The following is a 22694-nucleotide window of genomic DNA, read 5'->3' as shown; positions in this document are numbered from 1 at the left end:
AACAGTTCCGACGTGCCACAGCGAAAAACCGCACCGACCTCCTCAGAAGACAAACACGGGACACGGTGGACAGAGTACCCTTCGTCGTCCAGTACTTCCCCGGAGCAGAGAAGCTACGGCATCTCCTCCGGAGCCTTCAACATGTCATTGATGAAGACGAACATCTCGCCAAGGCCATCCCCACACCCCCACTTCTTGCCTTCAAACAACCACGCAACCTCAAACAGACCATTGTCCGCAGCAAACTACCCAGCCTTCAGGAGAACAGTGACCACGACACCACACAACCCTGCCACAGCAACCTCTGCAAGATGTGCCGGATCAACACGGATGCCATCATCTCACGTGAGAACACCATCTGCCAGGTACATGGTACCTACTCTTGCAACTCGGCCAACGTTGTCTACCTGATACGCTGCAAGAAAGGATGTCCCGAGGCATGGTACATTGGGGAAACCATGCAGACGCTACGACAACAGATGAATGAACTCCGCTCGACAATCACCAGGCAAGACTGTTCTCTTCCTGTGGGGGAGCACTTCAGCAGTCACGGGCATTCAGCCTTGGATCTTCAGGTAAGCGTTCTCCAAGGCGGCCTTCAGGACACACGACAGCGCAGAGTCACTGAGCAGAAACCGATAGCCAAGTTTCGCACACATGAGGACGGTCTAAACCGGGATGTTGGATTTATGTCACATTATCAGTAACCCTCACAGCTTGACTTCTGGACTTGCACAATTTCACAAGCTGTACTGTCTGGAGACAATACACATCTCTTTAACCTGTGTTGAATGCTCCCTCCACCCACATTGTCTGTGCATTTAAGACCTGGCTGGCTGTAGAGATTTGCATTCTAATCAGTATTCTGTAATTTGATTTCTGTGTCTGTGCCCTGTTTGAGAACAGAGACCACTCCATCTGACGAAGGAGCATTGCTCCGAAAGCTTATGGTATTTGCTACCAAATAAACCTGTTGGACTTTATCCTGGTGTTGTGAGACTTCTTACTATCTCATAGAAGACAGAGGGTGGTGGTGGATGGAAACTATTCAGACTGGAGACCAGTTACCAGCAGTGTACCACAAGGATCAGTGCTGGTTCCTCTGCTATTTGTGATTTTTATAAATGACTTGGAGGAAGGGGCTGAAGGGTGGATAAATTTGCAGATGACACCAAGATTGGTGGAGTAGTGGATGAGGTGGAGGGTTGTTGTAGGCTGCAAAGAGACAGATAGGATGCAAAGCTGGGCTGAAAAATGGCAAATGGAGTTTAACCCTGATAAATGTGAGAGGATTCATTTTGGTAGGACAAATTTGAATGCAGATTACAGGGTCAAAGGTAGGGTTCTGAGGAATGTGGAGGAACAGAGATCTTGGGGTTCATATCCACAGATCTCTGAAGGTTGCCACTCAAGTGGATAGAGCCGTGAAGGTGGCCTATAGTGTGTTAGCGTTTATCAATGGGGGATTGAGTTTAAGAGCTGTGGGGTTATGCTGCAACTGTACAGGACCTTGGTGAGACCACATTTGGAATATTGTGTGCAGTTCTGGTCACCTCACTATAAAGGAGGATGTGGAAGCACTGGAAAGAGTGCAAAGGAGATTTACTAGGATGCTGTCTGGTTTGGAGGGTAGGTCTTATGAGCAAAGGTTGAGGGAGCTAGGGCTTTTCTCTTTAGAGCGGAGGAGGTTGAGAGGCGACTTAGAGGTTTATAAGATGAGGGGGATAGGTAGAGTGGACGTTCAGAGACTATTTCCTTGGGTGGATGTAGCTGTTACTAGGGGGCATAACTATAAGGTTCGTGGTGGAAGATATAGGAAGGATGTCCAAGGTAGGTTCTTTACGCAGAGAGTGGTTGGGGTGTGGAATGGACTGCCTGCTGTGATAGTGGAGTCGGACACTTTAGGAACTTAAGCGGTTATTGGATAGGCACATGGAGCACACTAGAAATGATAGGGAGTGGGATAGCTTGATCTTGGTTTCGGAAAAGGTTCGGCACAACATCGTGGGCCAAAGGGCCTGTACTGTGCTGTACTGTTCTACGTAAAAGGGACCATGTTTCTCTTTGATCAATCTGCAAGATACACACCCAAATGTCCTACAAGCTCCCTAATGTCTTTAAAACACAGACTGAAAAATGCCTACATTTTCCAACTCCTTTACATTCAACATTTGTTTAATCTTTTTATGCAATTCTTGATATTTCTGTGGATTGATTTTCTTTACTTTCCTTCTTGCTCCATCAGGTCCAATATTTCACTGGTCAATTGGAATGATGCTTTGTTGATTCTAACACTGAAGCTTTGGCATATTCCCCACATCTTACCTGCTCAAAACTAATGGCAAATTAGGTTTCAGAGATGCCACCATAACTTTCAACATGCATTAGCTGCTGAGCCAACTGACATGTTTTATGGAGAGGGGGGTTTTGGAGCAAGCAGGCTTTGTTTACACCAACACCAGCTATGATTCAGTGGCAGCATTCATCCTTTAGTCACAAGATCAGAAAAATCAAAGACATTTGCACACAACCTGGGCCTGACTTTAATGCAATATTAAAGTGGCACTGCCCTTTCAAAAATGCCACTTTTCAGATGAAAGATTGGCCTAGGCCCAGTCTGCCTGTTCAAAAAGCCCCATGGCATTGCTTCATGATCACAAGATTTCCATTATTATTGTGAAAATGGATGTTTTCTTCATATTTTGACAGGGGGGGGGGGGGGGGGGGGAGGGTAAATATGGTGTGTATTCTGTATTGACTCTAGTAAAAGAAGACCATTTATCTGGTAGAATGAAGACATGAGGTGCTTGGTTTGTGAATTTGCAATGAGACATTATGGTTGGTAAAAAGGTTGGATCCAACATTTGGGTTGTATTCCCTTTGATATTCAAATTCTCAGAGGTGCCAAGAACATTCTGCAACTTACAGGAGTTGCATGGATAAACAGAAGAGGGTATATTACATTTAGATTTCCACAGCAGAGTGGAAGGAATTGAGAGGTTGTGGAGTATACCTTAAAGCGAGAGCAACTTCACCTTGGGTAATATTACTGGAGTTTTAGAGTTAAACATCTAAGATGTGTTGCCTGGAAGGGGTTTACCTTTGCGTCTGACTAAGTAGGGAGACATTGGGGGAATGTTTTGCAAAATTCTGTGTAATTATAATTTGTAACTTTAAGTTGACTTCTGGTTAATAAACCTTTGACTTTAAAGTCTTAAAAAAAGTGTTACTGGACTTTCTGCCGAGATCAGTATAGCCTGTAAGCAAAATTCCTTCTGGAATTTGGTTTGCTCAGCAATTAATATCTGCTGTGGTCAATCGTCATAACACTATGGCAAAATGTATCCCTCTCCCAATGACACTAAAAAATATTAAGAGGTGCATGGTCAGCAAGGGGACACGTGGCTGAAAACAGAGAAACCAGGTGAATGTATTTGGGAATCTGGTGCATTTGGGTAAAAGAGGTGCTTTAGATAAGTTTTACAACAAGAAGTGCGATTCAGAATAGAGTGCTGGGAGTTGGGTAATTAAGGGAGTGAGGGGAATAAGGGAAGAAATGCTCTTTTGCTTTCTAACTTTCTCAGCCTTCAGGAAGTGGCCTTACACTATTACAGAAGCAGCAGCTAGTTATTTAGCAAGTATCTTTAAGTGACTACTGGTTAGTCTATTCCAAAGGTGCGAAATAGTCTAGCAACTGATGGTATGATTAATAAAGCACAAGACAAAATAATTAATTAGAACACAAAGATGGCAGGATAGGTGATGTGTCACAGCTGTAATGTGGTAGCTCCTAGATGCCAGTCTGATCCAGGGCAAACATGTTTGCAGCAAGTGTTTGAAGTTCAAGCAGCTTTGACTCAGAATTAACTTGAAGCTAAATCAGACATTACAAAGCATCAGACAGGTAAGGGGCCTCAAGAGGGCTGGAGCACAGGAGCATTCGTCTTTAGAATTGTCCAACAGATTTGAAGTTTTTTCAGCTTGTTTGAATGAGGGGGGCTGCAGGATGGAGGGGTTAACTGATCATGGCACTGTGGGGACAAAAAAAAAGAACAGCAGTGTCGGGGATAGTATAGTCAGAGGGATTGATAACATTCTCTGCAGAAAAGCACATGAGCCCAGATGGCCATTTTGCCTGCCTGGTACCAGGGCTCGGGACATCTGCTCAGGGTTGGTGAGGAACCTGCAGTGAGATGGGGAGGACCCAGTTGTCATGGTCAACACAAATACCAACAATATAGGCAGGATAAAGGAGGACATTCTTCATGGGCATATGAGAATTTAGGCACCAAATTAAGCAGCAGAACCTCAAGGTTCGTAATCTCGGGATAATTACCTCAGCCATTTGCAAATTGCCATAGGATGAATGAATCAGATTAGTGGTTCAAAGACAGGTATGGGAGATGTGGGTTCCAGTTCTTGGGGCACTAGTACCAGCACTGGGGAAAGTGAGATTGGTATTGTTGGGATGGTCTACATCTGAAATATGCTGCGGCTGATGTTCTTGCATGCCATGTAATTAAGTAGAGGATTTTAAACTAAATAGTGGGGGCAAGAGATTAAATTTGGGAAGATGTGGTAAATCTAACAAACAAGGCAAAAGAGAACACTATTTTTATGGGAGATAAAAGAAACAGATTGTGACAGGAAGGGGCAGAGTACAAATCTGACTGATTTTAGGTTATAAAAACAACAAAAGGATAAAACTAAAAGCTCCATATTGGAATGTAGCATTCGAAACCAAACAGATGAGCCGAATGCGCACATAGAAATAAATAAATACAATTTGACACTATAACAGAGACACGGCTGGGGATCAGAATGTTGAAAGTTCAGGATATTTAGAAAACACCGGAAGCGAACCAAAAAATGGAAGGATGGCTCTGTTGATTAACGTTGTTATTAACAGAGGGAGGACCCAAGTTCAGGAAACCAGAATGTGGAAACCATTTGGGGTCGAGATGAGAAACAGTAAAGGCAAGAAGCCACTTGTGGAAGTGTACAAGGCTCAATGGTAACATGGAGCATAAAAGAAGAAATAATGGGAGTTTGTAGAAAGGCATGGCAACAATCATGGGAGACTTAAAAATATACAAATTGCAAAAGTAGCCTAGGTGAGTTCACAGAATATTTTTGGGTTAGTTTCTCAGAACAGTATGTTCTGGAGCCAGAGAATAAGCTCTATTAGACATAGTATTGTTATAGACTATTAGAGATGGGACTAATTAATGATCTCATAGTTAACATGCCCCTTGGTAGCAGCAACCATGATATTCATTTGGTTTCAGAGGAGTTGGTTGAATCCTTAAATAAGGGCAATTATGATGCCATGAAAGCCGAGTTGGCTAAAGTGAATTGGTAAATTTGGTTAAGGATCAGTCAATAGAAATGCAGTGGCAAACATTTAAGGGAATGTTTCAGAATAGATGCATTCCTACATGTAAGAAAAAGTCCAACGGACAGACCCACCATCCATGGTTAATTAGAAAGATTAAAGATAGTATCAAATTGATAAGGAAAACCAGAAGGTGGCAGATGGATTGAAGACATATTTTGCATCATTCTTCATCATTGGAGGGTATAAGGAATATCCCAGAAGGTATAAATCAGGAAATGGAAGGGGGAGAAACTCAGGAAAATTATAGCCACCAGGGAAGTAGTATTGAGTAAATTGTTGGGCGTTCTCAGCTGAAAAGAGCCGAGGTTCTGATGGATTTCTTAAGAGGCATCTAGTGAGATAATTAATGGATTGGTTTTAACTTTTCAAAACTCCTTGGATTCACAACAGGTTCCATTAGGATGAAAGGCAACAAATGTAACTTCATTGCTCAAAAAGAGGAAGGGACACAAAGCAGGAAACTGCAGGCCAGTTCACCCAACATCTGTAGTGGAGAAAATGTTTGAAGCTATTATTAAATACATTAAAGCAGGGCACTTTGATACATTTGAGGTAATCAGGCAGAGTTAAATTGATTGTGTGAAAGGGAAATCAGGTTTAACCAACTTATTGGAGCTCCAAGGAAGTAACCTGTGTTGTGGATAAAGGGGAGCCAGTGGATGTACTGTACTTGGAAGGCATTTAATAGAGTGCCATATCAAAGGTTAATGTGAAAAATAAAAGTTAATGTTTAAGGGAGTAACATATTGGCATGGAAGAAGATTAACTGATTAACAGAAAACAGAATAGGCTGGCAAAATGGAAGAAATGGTGTGTCACAGGGATCAATGCAGAGGCATTGCAGAATGTTCATAAATTTATATAAAAAAGGACTTGGGTGACAAAAGATATGATGTGGAGATGCCAGCGTTGGACTGGGGTAAACACACTAAGAAGTCTAACAACACCAGGATAAAGTCCAACAGGTGGCTTTTGCTACCAAATAAACCTGTTGGACTTTAACCTGGTGTTGTTAAACTTCTGACAAAAGATAGGCAGGAAAGCAAGTTGTGAAGAGGACACAAGGAGGCTACACAATTAGGTTGAGTGGCAAATGCAGTATCATGTGGAAAAATGTGAAATTGTCCATGTTGGCAGGAATAATCTAAAATGGCAAGAATGTAGAAGGAGCTGGGTGACCTACTGCATCAATCATAAAAGGCTAGTATGCAGGTACAGCAAGTAATTAGAAAGCTAATAAAGTATCATTTATTGCAAGGACAATTGGATACAATAGGGAGGCTATGCTTCAGTTGAACCAAGCACTAGTGGAGCACTGTGTACAGTATTAGTTACCTTAAGGAAATGTGTAAATGCATTGGAAGCAGTTCAGAGAAGGTTCACCAGACTAATAACTCTAATGGGTGGGTTGCCTTCAGGAGATTTTAGGCCAGGTTTGTATCCACTGGAGTTTATAATTAGAGGCAACTTGATGGAAATAGAAGATCCTGAGGGGTCTTGACAAGGGGAAAGGATGTTTCCTTTGAGAGAATCTAGAACTAGGGGTCACTTGTTTAAAAAAAAAGGGGGTTGCCTATTGCATTTCCTTTTAAGGGACAATCACCACACCAGTTTAAAATTAAGGTGAAGCAAAGTGTTTTCACTCAGCACAGAATCTTTGGAACCCTCTTCCTGAAAACATTGGAGGAGCAGAATCCTAGATTTGAGATCATTATCAAATGAGGCATGGTCTTATTAAATGGCAGAGCAGCCTCAAGGGGCTGAATGGCTTACTCCTGCCCCTTGTTCATAAATGTTCACAGGACCTAGTTGTGCAAAAATTAAGTGATCAGCACAACAGCCAAATTATTAATTTGCTGTGAAATGCTTGCAGGAAGTGAAGGCTACCACATTCATGTGAGCTTATTTTGAAATTGCAAATCAATATTTTTATCTTAAGAGCATCTTTAGGCAAACTACCAGATCACTTGTGAATGCAATTGCATGCCCAGACACATTGTACACAGTTTCATCACATACCTTTCTCTTGAAGTTGCACTAAGAATAGCTTCTTATGTTCTTTGGGCTTGGTGATGTGAGCTGGAATGTAGGGATACTGGAGGAAATGAAAAATGTTAACAGAGCAAACGGTTTGGGCTAGAGATCTCAGTAAAAAAATATTCACGACAGACAGTTAAATTGAGGAGTATGCTGCTACATTATCCATGTATTATGGAAAGGGATACATGAACGAATACCCTCTTTCAAATGGTGGATAAAACCTCATCAGCACAAGTGGTTTTACCAATCATGCCTCCTCAGTCTGGTTTGTACCAAAACCGTACCATTTTAAGATGTAGATAGCAGGAATAGCTGTAATAACAGAATTGCTCTCAGAAAAATGTTTCTGCTCAACATCTGACGCCATATTAACTTAACACCAAGAGTTAAAATAATAGCCACAGAACAATTTCTATGAACATGTTGCTATCATATGGGTGAATGGCATTGCAGACAAATTCCTCTTGATTCAGCTGAACGTTTAAAAAATCTTGGCTGTGCAGAAAATAGATCAAGTTACCAAATAAGAGACTAGAAAAACAGCTCAAGTAATCTATTTAGTCAAAAGTCAACGCTAACAGAACAAGGTGAAACTGGGTTTTAACGCCTGGTCTTTACCAAGTGCCACATGAAGGGTAGCAAGAGATAGGCTATACATGGCTCAGAGGGAAATAGATAATTATCTGAAAGATTTCACTCCAAATTACTACACAGCCAATTTTTTGTAAGCAAAGAGAAAGGAGGGAAGAATGAATGTGTTTTAGTGACAATGTGTCAGTCACATGGTGAAATGTGAATGAAGAGAAGCCATCACTGACAGTGTATTGTGACTGGAGTCACGACAGAATCTTAATTTGCATTAAACATACAACACCAGTGAACCCTGAAGGAACCCACGTGCAGACTCAAACATCAGCCAGGAGGGAAATGCCAAGGAGAGAAGTGCATGAAGGCAACCACCCAGGACGAGGGAAAGAATAAATGCAATATAGCCTGAAAAATCAGTACCAGGGAGTCAAAGATGTGCAGGTTAGGTGGATTGGCCATGCTAAATTGCCCCTTAGTGTCTCAAGATGCATAGGTAAGATGAATTAGCCATGGAAAATGTTGGGGTTACAGTGATGGGGAGGGGGCCTGGGTAAGAAACACTTACCCAGAAGAAGGGGCTAAGAGCTCCGAAAGCTTGTGTGGCTTTTGCTACCAAATAAACCTGTTGGACTTTAACCTGGTGTTGTTAAACTTCTTACTGTAAGAAACACTGTCAGAGAGTTGGTGCAAATGATGGGCTGATTGGCCTCTTCTGCACTGTAGGGATTCTATGAATCAATAGATGATTAAGTAGAAGTAAACTCCATTAAAAATGCAAGTAATTTAAAATATTTTAGAACGATTGTTAAAAAGGGGAATTAGTCAGATTTACTCCTTGCTTCAACCAGACCCAATTATCTGTGCTTTTGAGAAAGACTTATGCAGGTAACTGGAAGAATAGATGACACAAACAAACATCAGAAGTTCTTTTCAAAGAAAAGGAAGCTTGAGGATCTCAAAGTGCAGCATAAGAGACTAAGCACATCAATTCAGTAGCTGCAACTAAACAAGTTCAGATCCATTGCTTTATGATTGTGTACTATGCAGTTAAACTCAAATCTAGCTGCAGAGCTCTAGCAAGGCCAAGTAGGAAAACATTAACTTGAGCTATAATTGTTTCAATATCTTCAAGAAGCCAGAAGGTAACACAAGCCTACATTCCCAGAGCTTCACATTTTACAATGACAATGCATCACCATTAGTTTTATATCAGTGAGTCATCCAAAATCTGCACTCAACACACCTGAGGGGGTTCAAAGTTCGGTCGCCACCAGTTCCCAATGCAGTCATCAATGACCCAGTCTTGCTGCACACCATCTTGGCGACCTAAGATCTGTGGAAATGACAGTTGAACATGTTTTTCCTCCTCAAAACCTCAACAGGTGAGTTACATTAGAACATCACTCTTAAGCCCTTCAGAAAGATGCTACCTTTATTGGATTTTTTCACCTTCACTCTCTTCCCCAGAAAAAAAGTTAATAGTTGTACAAACCCCAACATATTCAATATTGACTTAGCCTCTAAACAAAAAAAAAAATCAAATGATCAACTGTTGAAGATTCTCTTGTACTTCCATTCTACGCCTCTTATTATTCACAAAATGGTTAATACAAGTGAAAGGACCATTTTAAACAAACAGCATACATTAGGTTGCAAATGAACTGTTCATAGAAACAGACAATTTTAGAGCAGACAGCAATTTTCCATAAGCTATCTGCAATATGGCCAGAGTTATGCAAAGCAATACACAAGTGAACGCAGCACTAATCAAGTTCAATTTAATCTTGTGATTTGAGGATAGTACCAAAGATTAAATCTAGTCAGACTTTGACCAGTGGATCCTTTAGCACATACTTCACAAAAGAACTAGCTGAGCACAGTTTCCATACCTCTGTCATTAGACGTTTCAGACCCTCTACTTCATCTTCACCAGGATTTAGCTCTCCACCAGGCCTAAACCCACAAAATAAAAGCAGAGAAGGATTGTTACAATGCAAAAGAACAAAAACTAGGAGGCAGGTTAAAAAAAAGATGGGTAAGCAGTTTACCAATCTTGAAAACTTGAAGGCAGATATTAGTCATCCTGCAACTTGGGGAGACAGAATAAACTCTTATAACCACTACATTAATTTTGATTCAATGACAGTTTCATTGGCTTTAAAGGTTTACAATCTCCTTCAATAGTTTACGAATGCCAAAGTTATCCAACTATCTCCACTTTCTGCTGAGCTATGGAATATAATTGGCCTTAGCATTCTGGTTAGGGAGAAAAAGATAAAAAGGGTTCAATTTCCTGCTCAGTGACTGATGTTACAGCTTTGCACGTTAGGTCAGACAAGGACTAGATTCAGCTGTGCTATCTGCTGTGGAAAAACTAACTGTTCCTGCTGAGAATGATCACGTCATGTACACAACTTCACTCCAACAGGAAGTTAATGCCTGCAGGAAAGGTAATAAAGATACATGTTGTATCCTTCCCAGTGTATTTACCATGCATCCAAAGTCTCCATCAAGTTGAAACATGCCAATGTCTCAGCAGGGAGCATTTTCCTCATTTTGGAAAACTGGTGGCCACAAGAAACATTCCAGTTAGGTTTATGCACCTTAATCCTAGACGACGGCGATCTTTGTGGCACAGTAGGGGCATCCCTACCTCTGGGCTAGAAGGTCCAGATTCAAGTCCCACTTCAGGGCCTGACAGCCATGGAGGTGCATTCATAACATGATCAAACCAGTCAACCAAATGATGGAAGGCACTAGAGACCAGGAATGTTTCCTGATCAGCCACAGCACAAAACGCAACAGCAAACCACTGCAGTATCTCACCAAGCATAATCATGGACCAAACTAATCGAAGTCCATTGTTGTCTGTTAGAGGGATTCAAAATACCCTGGAACTAAAACACTAATAAAGACTATTAAAACAGAGTGGATTAATTTAGGATAAGAATCACAGACAGGGGCCAAAAAGCATACATCTTGGCTAATGGCACACAGATTTCTAAGGCATCATGGGAAGTACTCAAGTAAAGTGAACCACATTCTTTATAATAATGCACTCAGAAGCATAGCTCTTATCGGCATGGGCTCTAGACTGTCCTCATGAATAAGTATTCATCAGCCAAGGACGAAGCTAGTAATCCCAGACAGCATAATGAATAGTGTAAATGGAAAAATCCTGATAGGGTAGTAAGATTTTTAAATTGTTAGACATTAAGACACTGAGAATGACTGGCATTGAATGATTTTAAAACAAGTTTATAAGCTAACAAGAAAGCAGTTTTCATGCATATGAAATACAATAAGATTTAAACAAGTGATTATGATTTAAAAACTCATGCTGATATTTTATTAATGTATTTAAGAATCATTGTTCACTTTAGCCAAAGGCAGTTTGCCACAAAGCATCATGGTAAAAGGGCATCAGGGCAAAGCCATATTCTAAGACAGTATTAAAGCTTTGAGAATGTTAGTTTTATCAGTACATTTTCTGATTGAGAGAACATTCAGAACACTTCATAAAATTTGATTAATAGGGTTTATTCACTGCCCAGTTAAGATAGATGCATGCACAGACATGGAGTCATACGTTAATCTGGTTTAGCAGTGACCTGTAGAGAACTCGTGGGAACATAACCGTTGAACTTTGGGGCTGGCACCTGGATACTAAGGGATACAGGAAGTTGTGTTAGCCAAGACAGGAGTTAGCTTCCAAATTCTATAGACGAATGAAATGCCATTATGCCAGAGGGTAAAATGCTAAGGTACAAATGCTAAGGTACAAAACAAGTATTATGATTTATGTATATTGAAGATGAGTGATTTAAATTGGAAACGTCTAGCTGCACAGAGCTGCCCTGACCCTTTCATTTCTCCTAGCAGCCGTTGGTCAAAATAAAAGGTTACGACTTTAGACTGAGACACTGGCTTCGTGAGTCTTGTATTGTCTGAGATTTCGAATGGTACCCCAGTCACCTCGAAAACCCCACCAACAAACAGACAAAGCATTAAACCGGATAAGGCGGTCTGGAGGAATCAATAGTTAGCCATGGGATAGTCAGAAATCATTTGTAACCACTGTTTGCACAGTGTCAGATATTACATGTAATTGGCTGAGTATATGGACATTTACTATTAATGATGATAGGTTCATATCTGGCCTGGCCGGGGGGGGGGGGGCGGGGGGATGACTTTTGGAAATTGTATAATGATATTGCCAATATGATGTAACTTCAACTAAGTGTTGGAATGTCCAGCACTTTTCTCACAGCATACATTGGTCAATAAAGAATGTCTTTCACCAGGATACTGTGGTCACGAGTCTTTGTATTATCCAAAGATTGATTGAATTATTTATTTATTTATTTATTTGGTCAATTGGTGTTTTTTTTTGGCCTTTACTTTTGTAGTAGTATTTTTCTTAAGTTTAAAGTGAAAACCGGAAGTGGGCTGCTAAGGAGTCTAGGAAGGGTTTTTTTAAGCACACGAAGTATAAAAGGTAGGCTGCAGTATACAGCAGGCAGCGTTGGGAGCGGGCAGCGGAGTGTGTGGGAAGCAGAGTGTGAGCTATAAGGGCTTTGGCTCACAGGGCTTAGGCAGAAAGGGCGAGCAGGGGGGAGTTTAATTCATTTTTGCTGTTTCTACCTGGTACTGGCAAGGTATCTAGAGGGGATGGGTGTGCAGGAAGTGCAATGTTTCTCTTGCACTATGTTTGAGGTGAGGGACGACGTCAGTGTCCCTGCTGATTACACCTGTGGGAAGTGCACCCATCTGCAGCTCCTCCAAAACCGTGTTAGGGAACTGGAGCTGGAGTTGGATGAATGTAGGATCATTAGGGAGGCAGAGGTGGCCATTGACAGAAGCTTCAGGGATACAGTTACTCCGAGGAATGAAAATAGATGGGTGACGGTGAGAGGGGCTGGGAGGAAGCAGTCAGTGCAAGGATCCCTGTGGTCATTCCCCTTAGCAACAAGTATTCCGCTTTGGATACGGTTGAGGGGGACGACATACCAGTGGTGAGCTGCAGTGAGGGGATCTCCAGCACTGCGTCCATCTCTGTGGCTCGGGAGGGTAAGGGGGAGAGCAATAGTTATTGGGGACTCGTTAGTTAGAGGGATAGATAGGAGGTTCTGTGGCAGCAAAAGAGACTCGAGGATGGTATGTTGCCTACCGGATGCCAGGGTCTGTGACGTCTTGGACCGTGTCTTCCGGATTCTTAAAGGGGAGGGGAAACAGTCACAAGTCGTGGTACACATTGGTACCAACGACATAGGTAAGAGAAGGGACGGGGATTTAAAACAGGAATTTCGGAAGCTGGGCTGGAAGCTGAGAGCCAAGACAAAACATGTGGTCATCTCTGGTACGTTACTGGTGCCACGTGATAGCGAGTTGAGGAACAGGGAGAGAGTGCGGTTAAACACATGGTTGCAGGGATGGTGTAGGAGGGAGGGTTTCAGATACGTGGATAATTGGAACACTTTCTGGGGAAGGTGGGACCTGTACAAACAGGACGGGGTGCACCTGAACCAGAGGGGCACCAATATCCTGGGAGGGAAATTTGATACGGCTCTTCAGGGGGGTTTAAACTAATTTGTCAGGGGAGTGGGAAAAGGAGTTGTAGTCCAGAAGTCAGTGTTGAGGGTGGTGAGGTATTGGGGAAGGTATCAAGGTCAAGGGTGGGTACCGGTAGACAGGAAGGTGGGTTGAAGTGTGTCTACTTCAATGCAAGGAGCATCCGGAACAAGGTAGATGAACTTGGGGCGTGGATTGGTACTTGGGACTACGATGTTGTGGCCATTACGGAGACGTGGGTAGAACAAGGACAGGAATGGTTGTTGGACGTTCCAGGGTATAGATGTTTCAGTAAGTGTAGGGAAGCTGGTAAAAGAGGTGGAGGAGTAGCATTGTTAATCAAGGATAGTTTAACGGCTGCGGAAAGGCACTTTGAGGGGGATCTGCACACGGAGGTAATATGGGCTGAAGTTAGAAACAGGAAAGGAGCGGTCACGTTGTTAGGCGTTTACTATAGGCCCCCAAATAGTAATAGAGATGTGGAGGAAGAAATTGCTAAGCAGATTATGGATAGGTGTGCGGGTCACAGGGTAGTTGTCATGGGGGACTTTAACTTTCCAAATATTGATTGGAACCTTTGTAGGTCAAATAGTTTGGATGGGGCAGTTTTTGTGCAGTGTGCGCAGGAGGGTTTCCTGACACAATATGTGGATAGGCCGACAAGAGGTGAGGCCACATTGGATTTGGTACTGGGAAATGAACCGGGCCAAGTGTTAGATTTGGTTGTGGGAGAGCACTTTGGAGATAGTGACCACAACTCGGTGTCTTTTGTTATTGCAATGGAGAGGGATAGGGCTGTACGGCAGGGCAAGGTTTACAATTGGGGGAGAGGTAATGATGATGCGATTAGGCAAGAATTAGGGGGCATAAGATGGGAACAGAAACTGGCAGGGAAAGGCACTAATGAAAAGTGGAACTTTTTCAAGGAACAAATACTGCGTGTCCTTGATAGGTATGTCCCTGTCAGGCAGGGAGGAAATGGCCGAGTGAGGGAACCATGGTTCACGAAAGAGGTGGAATGTCTTGTGAAAAGGAAGAGGGAAGCTTATGTAGGGATGAGGAAACAAGGTTCAGATGGCTCGATTGAGGGTTACAAGTTAGCAAGGAAGGAGCTGAAAAAGGGGCTTAGGAGAGCTAGGAGGGGGCATGAGAAGTCCTTGGTGGGTCGGATCAAGGAAAACCCCAAGGCATTTTACTCTTATGTGAGGAATAAAAGAATGACCAGGGTGAGGTTAGGGCCGGTCAAGGACAGTAGTGGGAACTTGTGTACGGAGTCAGTAGAGGTGATGAATGAATACTTTTCTTCAGTGTTCACCAAGGAGAGGGGCCATGTTTTTGAGGAAGAGAAGGTGTTACAGGCTATTAGGCTGGAGGAAATAGATGTTCGGAGGGAGGATGTACTGGCAGTTTTGAATAAACTGAAGGTTGATAAGTCCCCTGGGCCTGATGAAATGTATCCTCAGATTCTTTGGGAGGCAAGGGATGAGATTGCAGAGCCTTTGGCTTTGATCTTTGCGTCCTCACTGTCCACGGGGATGGTGCCAGAGGATGGAGAATGGCGAATGTTGTTCCTCTGTTTAAGAAAGGGAATAGAAATGACCCTGGTAATTATAGACCGGTTAGTCTCAGTTCGGTGGTTGGTAAATTGATGGAAAAGGTCCTTAGGGATGGGATTTACGACCATTTAGAAAGACGCGGATTAATCCGGGATAGTCAGCACGGATTCGTGAAGGGCAAGTTGTGCCTCACAAATTTGATTGAATTTTTTGAGGAGGTAACTAAGTGTGTTGATGAAGGTAGGGCAGTTGATGTCATATACATGGATTTTAGTAAGGCGTTTGATAAGGTCCCCCATGGTCGGCTTATGATGAAAGTAAGGAGGTGTGGGATAGAGGGAAAGTTGGCCAATTGGATAGGTAACTGGCTATCTGATCGAAGACAGAGGGTGGTGGTGGATGGAAAATTTTCGGACTGGTGGCAGGTTGCTAGCGGAGTGCCACAGGGATCAGCGCTTGGTCCTCTGCTATTTGTGATTTTTATTAATGACTTAGAGGAGGGGGCTGAAGGGTGGATCAGTAAATTTGCTGATGACACCAAGGTTGGTGGAGTAGTGGATGAGGTGGAGGGCTGTTGTAGGCTGCAAAGAGACATAGATAGGATGCAAAGCTGGGCTGAAAAATGGCAAATGGAGTTTAACCCTGATAAATGTGAGGTGATTCATTTTGGTAGGACTAATTTAAATGTGGATTACAGGGTCAAAGGTAGGGTTCTGAAGACTGTGGAGGAACAGAGATCTTGGGGTTCATATCCACAGATCTCTAAAGGTTGCCACTCAAGTGGATAGAGCTGTGAAGAAGGCCTATCGTGTGTTAGCTTTTATTAACAGGGGGTTGGAGTTTAAGAGCCGTGGGGTTATGTTGCAACTGTACAGGACCTTGGTGAGACCACATTTGGAATATTGTGTGCAGTTCTGGTCACCTCACTATAAGAAGGATGTGGAAGCGCTGGAAAGAGTGCAGAGGAGATTTACCAGGATGCTGCCTGGTTTGGAGGGTAGGTCTTATGAGGAAAGGTTGAGGGAGTTAGGGCTGTTCTCTCTGGAGCGGAGGAGGCTGAGGGGAGACTTAATAGAGGTTTATAAAATGATGAAGGGGATAGATCGAGTGAACGTTCAAAGACTGTTTCCTCGGGTGGATGGAGCTATTACAAGGGGGCATAACTATAGGGTTCGTGGTGGGAGATACAGGAAGGATATCAGAGGTAGGTTCTTTACGCAGAGAGTGGTTGGGGTGTGGAATGGACTGCCTGCAGTGATAGTGGAGTCAGACACTTTAGGAACATTTAAGCGGTTATTGGATAGGCACATGGAGCACACCAGGATGATAGGGAGTGGGATACCTTGATCTTGGTTTCAGATAACGCTCGGCACAACATCGTGGGCCGAAGGGCCTGTTCTGTGCTGTACTGTTCTAAAGTTCAGCTCAATACGTAGCCTCTGAAAAAACCCCAATATCGCCCATGTCCTCTGAGCTGAAGGAGGATGAATCTTAGTATAAATAGTGCATTCCCTCCTACACCACAAAAATCTACATTCTCATGCAAGAAATCAAGTTGAAAACAGATTACATCCAAACAAAAACTATTAGAATAGGGCAATACTAACTGGACAGGTTGAATTCAAAAAAGATTAGTAGCTTGCTCACTACACCTAGTTGCATAGTGCACAGCACCCTTGCAGGGGAAATGAAGGGACATATTATTAAGATTACAGTTAAAGTAAATTCCATCTATACCATTTGGAAAGACTTTACACAACGTAAAGTGATAATACTGCTAACATGTCAAACACAGCCAGCATGTGAAAACATATATGTTTTCTGGCATTAACCCCCATCCGATTATGGGTTAAATATCAAAATCCATCACCTCTTCATGAATGACTGACCCACTATTTTTAGTATAGTACCGGGAAATAAATTGCTGCCTTCAGCCCCCTCTCCTTTCTCTCCCACACCATTGGTAGGTTATGAAATGTTCAGTGCTGCTCACCCAGCAACCCAATGCTCATTAACCTTCATTAAAATTTGCTGGTGGATTCGGTGAGAATTTTCAAATTCTCAACTGCATGTTCAAATTAATCCATGGTTCATCCTTCCATTTTTAAATCTCCTTTCCCCAACTGTGGACTCCTATGCAAAACCCCTGACCACTCCCATCACCCAACCATTCCCTTAGCTTACTATTGTTTATGTGCCTCGACCTTCCTCTTGAAAGTTCACTCAACTCCTTTAAGAGCTTCCTTAAAGATTTAACCTCAAAGCTTTAGTCACCTGCCCTAATGTCACTTCCTGTGGCAAATTTTGTTAAAGTCTCCTGAGACTTGTCATTGGATGTTATTTCCCATCAAAAAGGAATCAGTAATCATAAATAAAAGTTGTTCTGTAAATTTCTAGTCAAAGGAAACCAAAAAAGGCTCCCCTACAGCACAATGCAACCAACAACATCCATCAAGTGCACATCTGTACAAGTTTAACCAAGTTGGGAGATCTTTTACAGGCTATTCATACTCACAGCTTAAAGAAGGTTGTCCCCAGCTGCAGCAGCAGTACATGAGGCAGTCTGTGCTCATGCACAATCAAAACACCCTCCACTGTGCGCCTCATGCCAATCTTCTCAAATTCCTCCCGCATCCGCTGGAATCGAGCGGCAACAGAACAGTCTTTCTCATACAAGGGTTCCTTGGTACCAAAAGTGTAGTTAGTCAGGGGATATCTGAAAAGAGATTTGCCACAGAATAGTTATACATTGCAATGAAAATATAAAGACCATATCCAGAGACAAATAAACAAGAGTAAACAGAGTAAACAAAAACATTTTTGAAGCAGGGATGGAGCCAAATTCAACATTGGCCTGGATAATCCTTGGTAGAAATGGACGGACATGTCACCTCCATGAAGGCCAAAGGATCTGGATCCATTACATTCACAATGCAAAGGAGATTCAATATGATCACAAATCAGTCATACAAAATTTTTGATTTCACAAAAAACTGAGCTCCAAATACTTAATTCTTCAGCCAGATTTCATTGCAAAAACTAAGTACTAAATGTACTGCACAAATAAAATTTAACAATTTCCATTTGCTCAAATCAATAAGGAGCCCTTACAAAGTTGGAAGGAGTGACTTCCCTGTTCTTGGTGGAATTGTTTGACAGAGGAATACAGATCAGGATCAAGAGAATTTGAAACCCCCTCACCAGATGCAGACACCACTTCATTTTTTTCTAATGCCTTAGCTGAAGGATGGAACTTCTGACAATACAATGTGCTCCCAAAGTGTTACCCTAAATTTTATGCTCAAGTGAGGCTCGATGTCTGAGCTAGTGCTGTCAAACAAACCAAGCTGATAATTAATAGGAAATCATTCAAAAGCTTGAGCCCAAAAGTAATATACAAAATAAATAATACAACACTCCAGGTGCAGTCTCACTAATGCCTTGTACAGTTCAGCAACACTGCATACTCTATTCTTTCAGCAATAAATGCTCGTAGGCTCAAAGGGCTGAATTTGCCTGCTTTTGCTCCTAAAACTCCATTTGCCCTCCTTATTAACTGCTGGATCTGCAAACTAGTTTTCTGCAATTCATGCATGAGGATACCCAGATCCTTCTGCACTGAAGCTTCTCTCCATAAATTGCCTTCCTATTTTTCCTCCGAACCAAATGGTTAACCTCACACTTATCCACATTAAATTCTATCTGCCAAATATTGGCCCATTCATCAAATTTATCCATATCCATTTACTATCCCACCTATTGTAGTGTCATCCACAAATTTGGCTTTGGTACCTTCTGTCCCTGCATCCAAGTCATTATTATAGATTATAAATAGTTGGGGCCTGAGGACCAAACCTTGTGGCACCCTAGTAGTTACATCTTGACAACCAGTAAAAGACCCATTGATCCCAACTTTTTTCTGGTGATTAGCCAGTCCTCTATCCAAGCAAATGTATTATCCCTAACCCCATATGATCTTATCTCGTGTATTAACCTTTTGTGCGGCACCTTAATGCAAGTCCAAATATACTACATCCACAGGATCTCCATGATCCACTTACTTATTACATCTTCAAAGAACTCCAGCAAATTAGTCAAATATGACTTACTCATCTGTCATAAAACAACACTGACTCTGATGGATTGCATTTTGACGTTCCAAATGTCCTATTATTACTTCCTTAATAATGGATCGCAACAATTTTCCAACAACAGTGGTTTAAGCTGACTGGTCTGTAGTTCCCTACTTTCTGCTTCCCTTCCTTTTGTAGAATCTGTACAGTGCAGGAGGAGGCCATTCTGCCCAATGAGTCTGCACCAACCACAGTCCCACCTTGGCCCTATCCCCATAACCCCATGCATTTACCCTAGCTAATCCCCCTGACACAAGGGACAATTTAACATGACCAATCCATCAAACCCACAAATCTTTGGACTGTGGGAGGAAACCGGAGCATCCAGAGGAAATCCATGCAAACATGGAGAATGTGCAAACTCCACACAGTGACCCAAGCTGAATTAAATTTTTGAAGGGTGTTATATTACAATTTTCCCAATCCATTCTCGCATGCAGGGAATTTTGGAATATTGTAGCCAATGGATCCACCATCTCCAATGCCACTAGACCCCAGAATGTAGGTCATCAAGCCCTGGGGATGTGTAGATCTTCAAATCCCAATAGTTTGCTCAGTATTTTTTCCCCCATTGATTATGATTGTTCTTTCCTTCTATTACCTCTGTATTGAGATGGTAACAGTGTCCTCCATTGAGAAAACTGAGGCAAAATACTAATTTGGTGTCTCTGCCATTTGTGTTCCCAACCATCAACTCCCCAGTCCCATCCTCCATGGGACTAACATTCACTTGAGCTACTCTGTTCCTTTTTACATACTTATAGAATCTTTTGCTATCCTTTTTATATTTTGTGCGAGTTGGCGTTCATAATTTACCTTTGCTTATTACTTCAGTAATGCTTTGTTGATTTTTAAAAGTTGCCCAATCTTCCAACCTGGCCACTGGCCTTTGCAACATGCCTTAGTTTTTGCCTTCAAGTTATCGTCAACTTTTTCTTTCCTCATGCTATCATTAACTTATCCATGAATGTTTCTTCCCCCTCTGGAATGTAAGAGGGGAAGAAAAGTTGTATTTCAGTTGGGAGGAATTGAATATCATCTTAATTATCTGCCATTGTTCATCAACTGTCCTGCCTTCTAGTCTTCCTGCCCAGTCCACTAGGGCCAAATCTATCCTCATGCCTACGTAATTGCCTTCAACTGCAGAACACTAATGTGGAACTCCAGCTTCCCACCCTCAAATTGAATTTGAAATTCTAACATGCTATGATCACTCTTCCCTAGAGGACCCTTAACTATGAGATCATTAATTAATCCCTTCTCATTATGCAATACCAAATCTAGAATAGCCTGATCTCTGGATGGTCCCACAACATATTGCTGCAAGAAATAATTCCTAATACATTCAATGAATGCTCCCACAAGGCTGCCCTTGCCTATTTGATTAATCCAGTCTATGTTAAAATCACCAATGATTGTTGCTGTACCTTCCTTATAATTCCCCCAATATTTCCTCATTTATACTGTGCTCCACAGCAGAATTGTTTGGGGCCTAAATATTACTCCCACCAGGTACTTTTTTCCCCTTGCTATTTCTTATTTCTAACCAGAAATATCCTACATCTGGAACTCGTGCTGTTATCATTTCTCACTACAGCACTGAAGCAAGACCACCTCCTTTTCCTTTGTGTCTATCCTTCCAAAATACTGAGTACCCGTTGATATTTAAATCCAAACCTGGTTTCCCTGCAACCAGTCTCAGTAACTGGCACCAAATCATGACCATCATCTCTATTTGTGCTGTTAAAGCATTAATTTTGTTCCAAACGCTTTGCCCATTCAGATACAAAATCTTTAACTTTTTCGATCATCAAATTTCCCCACCTTTGCACGATTCCTTGGTGTAATATGACATTCTGCCCTCTCCTTTTATTTTCTCCTAACATTCAGTCTCATCACTAACCTGCACGCCTACCTTCCTGAATTTTTTCATTTTCTACCCTCCTCCTCCTCCCCATTATTACCTTAAAGCCCTAGTTATGCAATTCACCAGGATTCTGGTTGAACCCATCCCAAAGCAACAGCTCCTTCCTTTCCAAGTACTGGAGCCAATGTCTCCCACACCAATCTTTGAGCCACACATTCACCTCTAACCTTACTGACCCCCCCCCCCGCCAATTAGCTCATAGCTCAGGTGGTAATCCACAGATTACCACCTCTTTTGGTTCTGCTTTTTGATTTAGTCCCTCGCTACTCATTCTCTCAGGAGCACCACCATCCTTGCTCTACCAATATCATTGGTTCCAACATGGACCACAACAACCATGGTCCATGTTGGTACCAACCTGCAGTACAGAGATATTCTGAACCCAGCACCAGGCAGGCAACATCGCCTTCAGGACTCTCTATTCTGGCTACAATTGTAATTAACAAAAAAATGGACACATCCTAAACATTAACCCCATATTTAAAAATATACAGATGCTGACTGACCCACCAAATCCAGAGCATAAGCTTTTAAAATTTACTGTTTTTCTTCAAATCAACTCTAGCACTGATTGAACAGCTACATTAGATCCTTACTATTTGAAGACCATGTGATTATCTTTTTGACATAACCCAAGCAATGAATGAATTGTTCATTGAACCACCTTCACTAGTCTCACTGTCATCAGATGTATTCATTTCTCCATACCATTCCCATTCAAAGTTGCATATCAGCAGGATACCAATTGATCAATAAAACACAAGTCAGACACTTGCAAAATTGGCAATTACTCAAAACTTATGTCCAACAGAATCTCAAGATTAGAGCTATGTCTAAAGATACTGACTGACAGCCGGGAAATCGTGAACAAGGAACAACTTGAACCAGCTCTGACGAAGGATCACCTAGACTCAAAACGTTGTCGCTATTCTCTCCCCACAGATGTTATCAGACATGCTGAGATTTTCCAGCATTTTGTTTTTGTTTCAGATTCCAGCATCCGCAGTATTTTGCTTTTTAACTCGAACTTGTGGTGACTTGAACCCAACACCACCTATCAGCGGGAAATATTGCCCGGAGAAAGGGGTGTTCAGTTCCATACTGTGGTCAGCACTAGGAACCTATCTGCTGTTTCTTGTATTTTTTTCACCATTTTCAAGGAATGATTCTACTTGCAGCTGGTTTACTCACAGGTTGATGGTCCTCTCCAGGGTCAGTGGCTTGGCCTGCAGGTACTTGTTCCCATACTGAGAAACGCTGCGGGGCCAGCCGGCCTGTGAGCGGCTCGGTGGAACCACCGACATGGCAACAAAAACCGGACTGAAAACACACACGGCTACAGGCCTCAGCACCGAGACCGGGCTCGCACACGGGCTCAGGCCTCAGCACCGGGCTCCGGCTCGCACACGGGCCTTTAACAAGGCCGCCTTCGCGCTTTAACCCGTTCACTGTACTTCCGAGTCAAGAATCGTTTCCGGGTC

At 42.4% G+C, this 22694-nt stretch overlaps 1 protein-coding gene across 1 annotated transcript in view; it reads right to left on the bottom strand.

Moving 5' to 3' along the window:
• nudt21 (nudix hydrolase 21) overlaps positions 1–22694 on the bottom strand; it is a 30773-nt gene extending 8079 nt beyond the window's left edge. Inside the window, exons 1-5 of the mRNA XM_078211119.1 lie at positions 22405–22694; positions 17669–17869; positions 9916–9979; positions 9270–9359; positions 7418–7493 (exon numbers count right to left, since the gene is read on the bottom strand). Of these exons, the coding sequence (XP_078067245.1) occupies positions 7418–7493; positions 9270–9359; positions 9916–9979; positions 17669–17869; positions 22405–22517 (544 nt within the window). The 5' untranslated portion in view covers positions 22518–22694. The remainder of the gene's footprint in view (positions 1–7417; positions 7494–9269; positions 9360–9915; positions 9980–17668; positions 17870–22404) is intronic.

The sequence above is a fragment of the Mustelus asterias genome, chromosome 4 (assembly GCF_964213995.1).
Source record: "Mustelus asterias chromosome 4, sMusAst1.hap1.1, whole genome shotgun sequence".
Taxonomy (NCBI): domain Eukaryota; kingdom Metazoa; phylum Chordata; class Chondrichthyes; order Carcharhiniformes; family Triakidae; genus Mustelus; species Mustelus asterias.
Note: the sequence above shows the minus strand (reverse complement) of the source record. Positions and strands in the feature narration are given on the sequence as shown.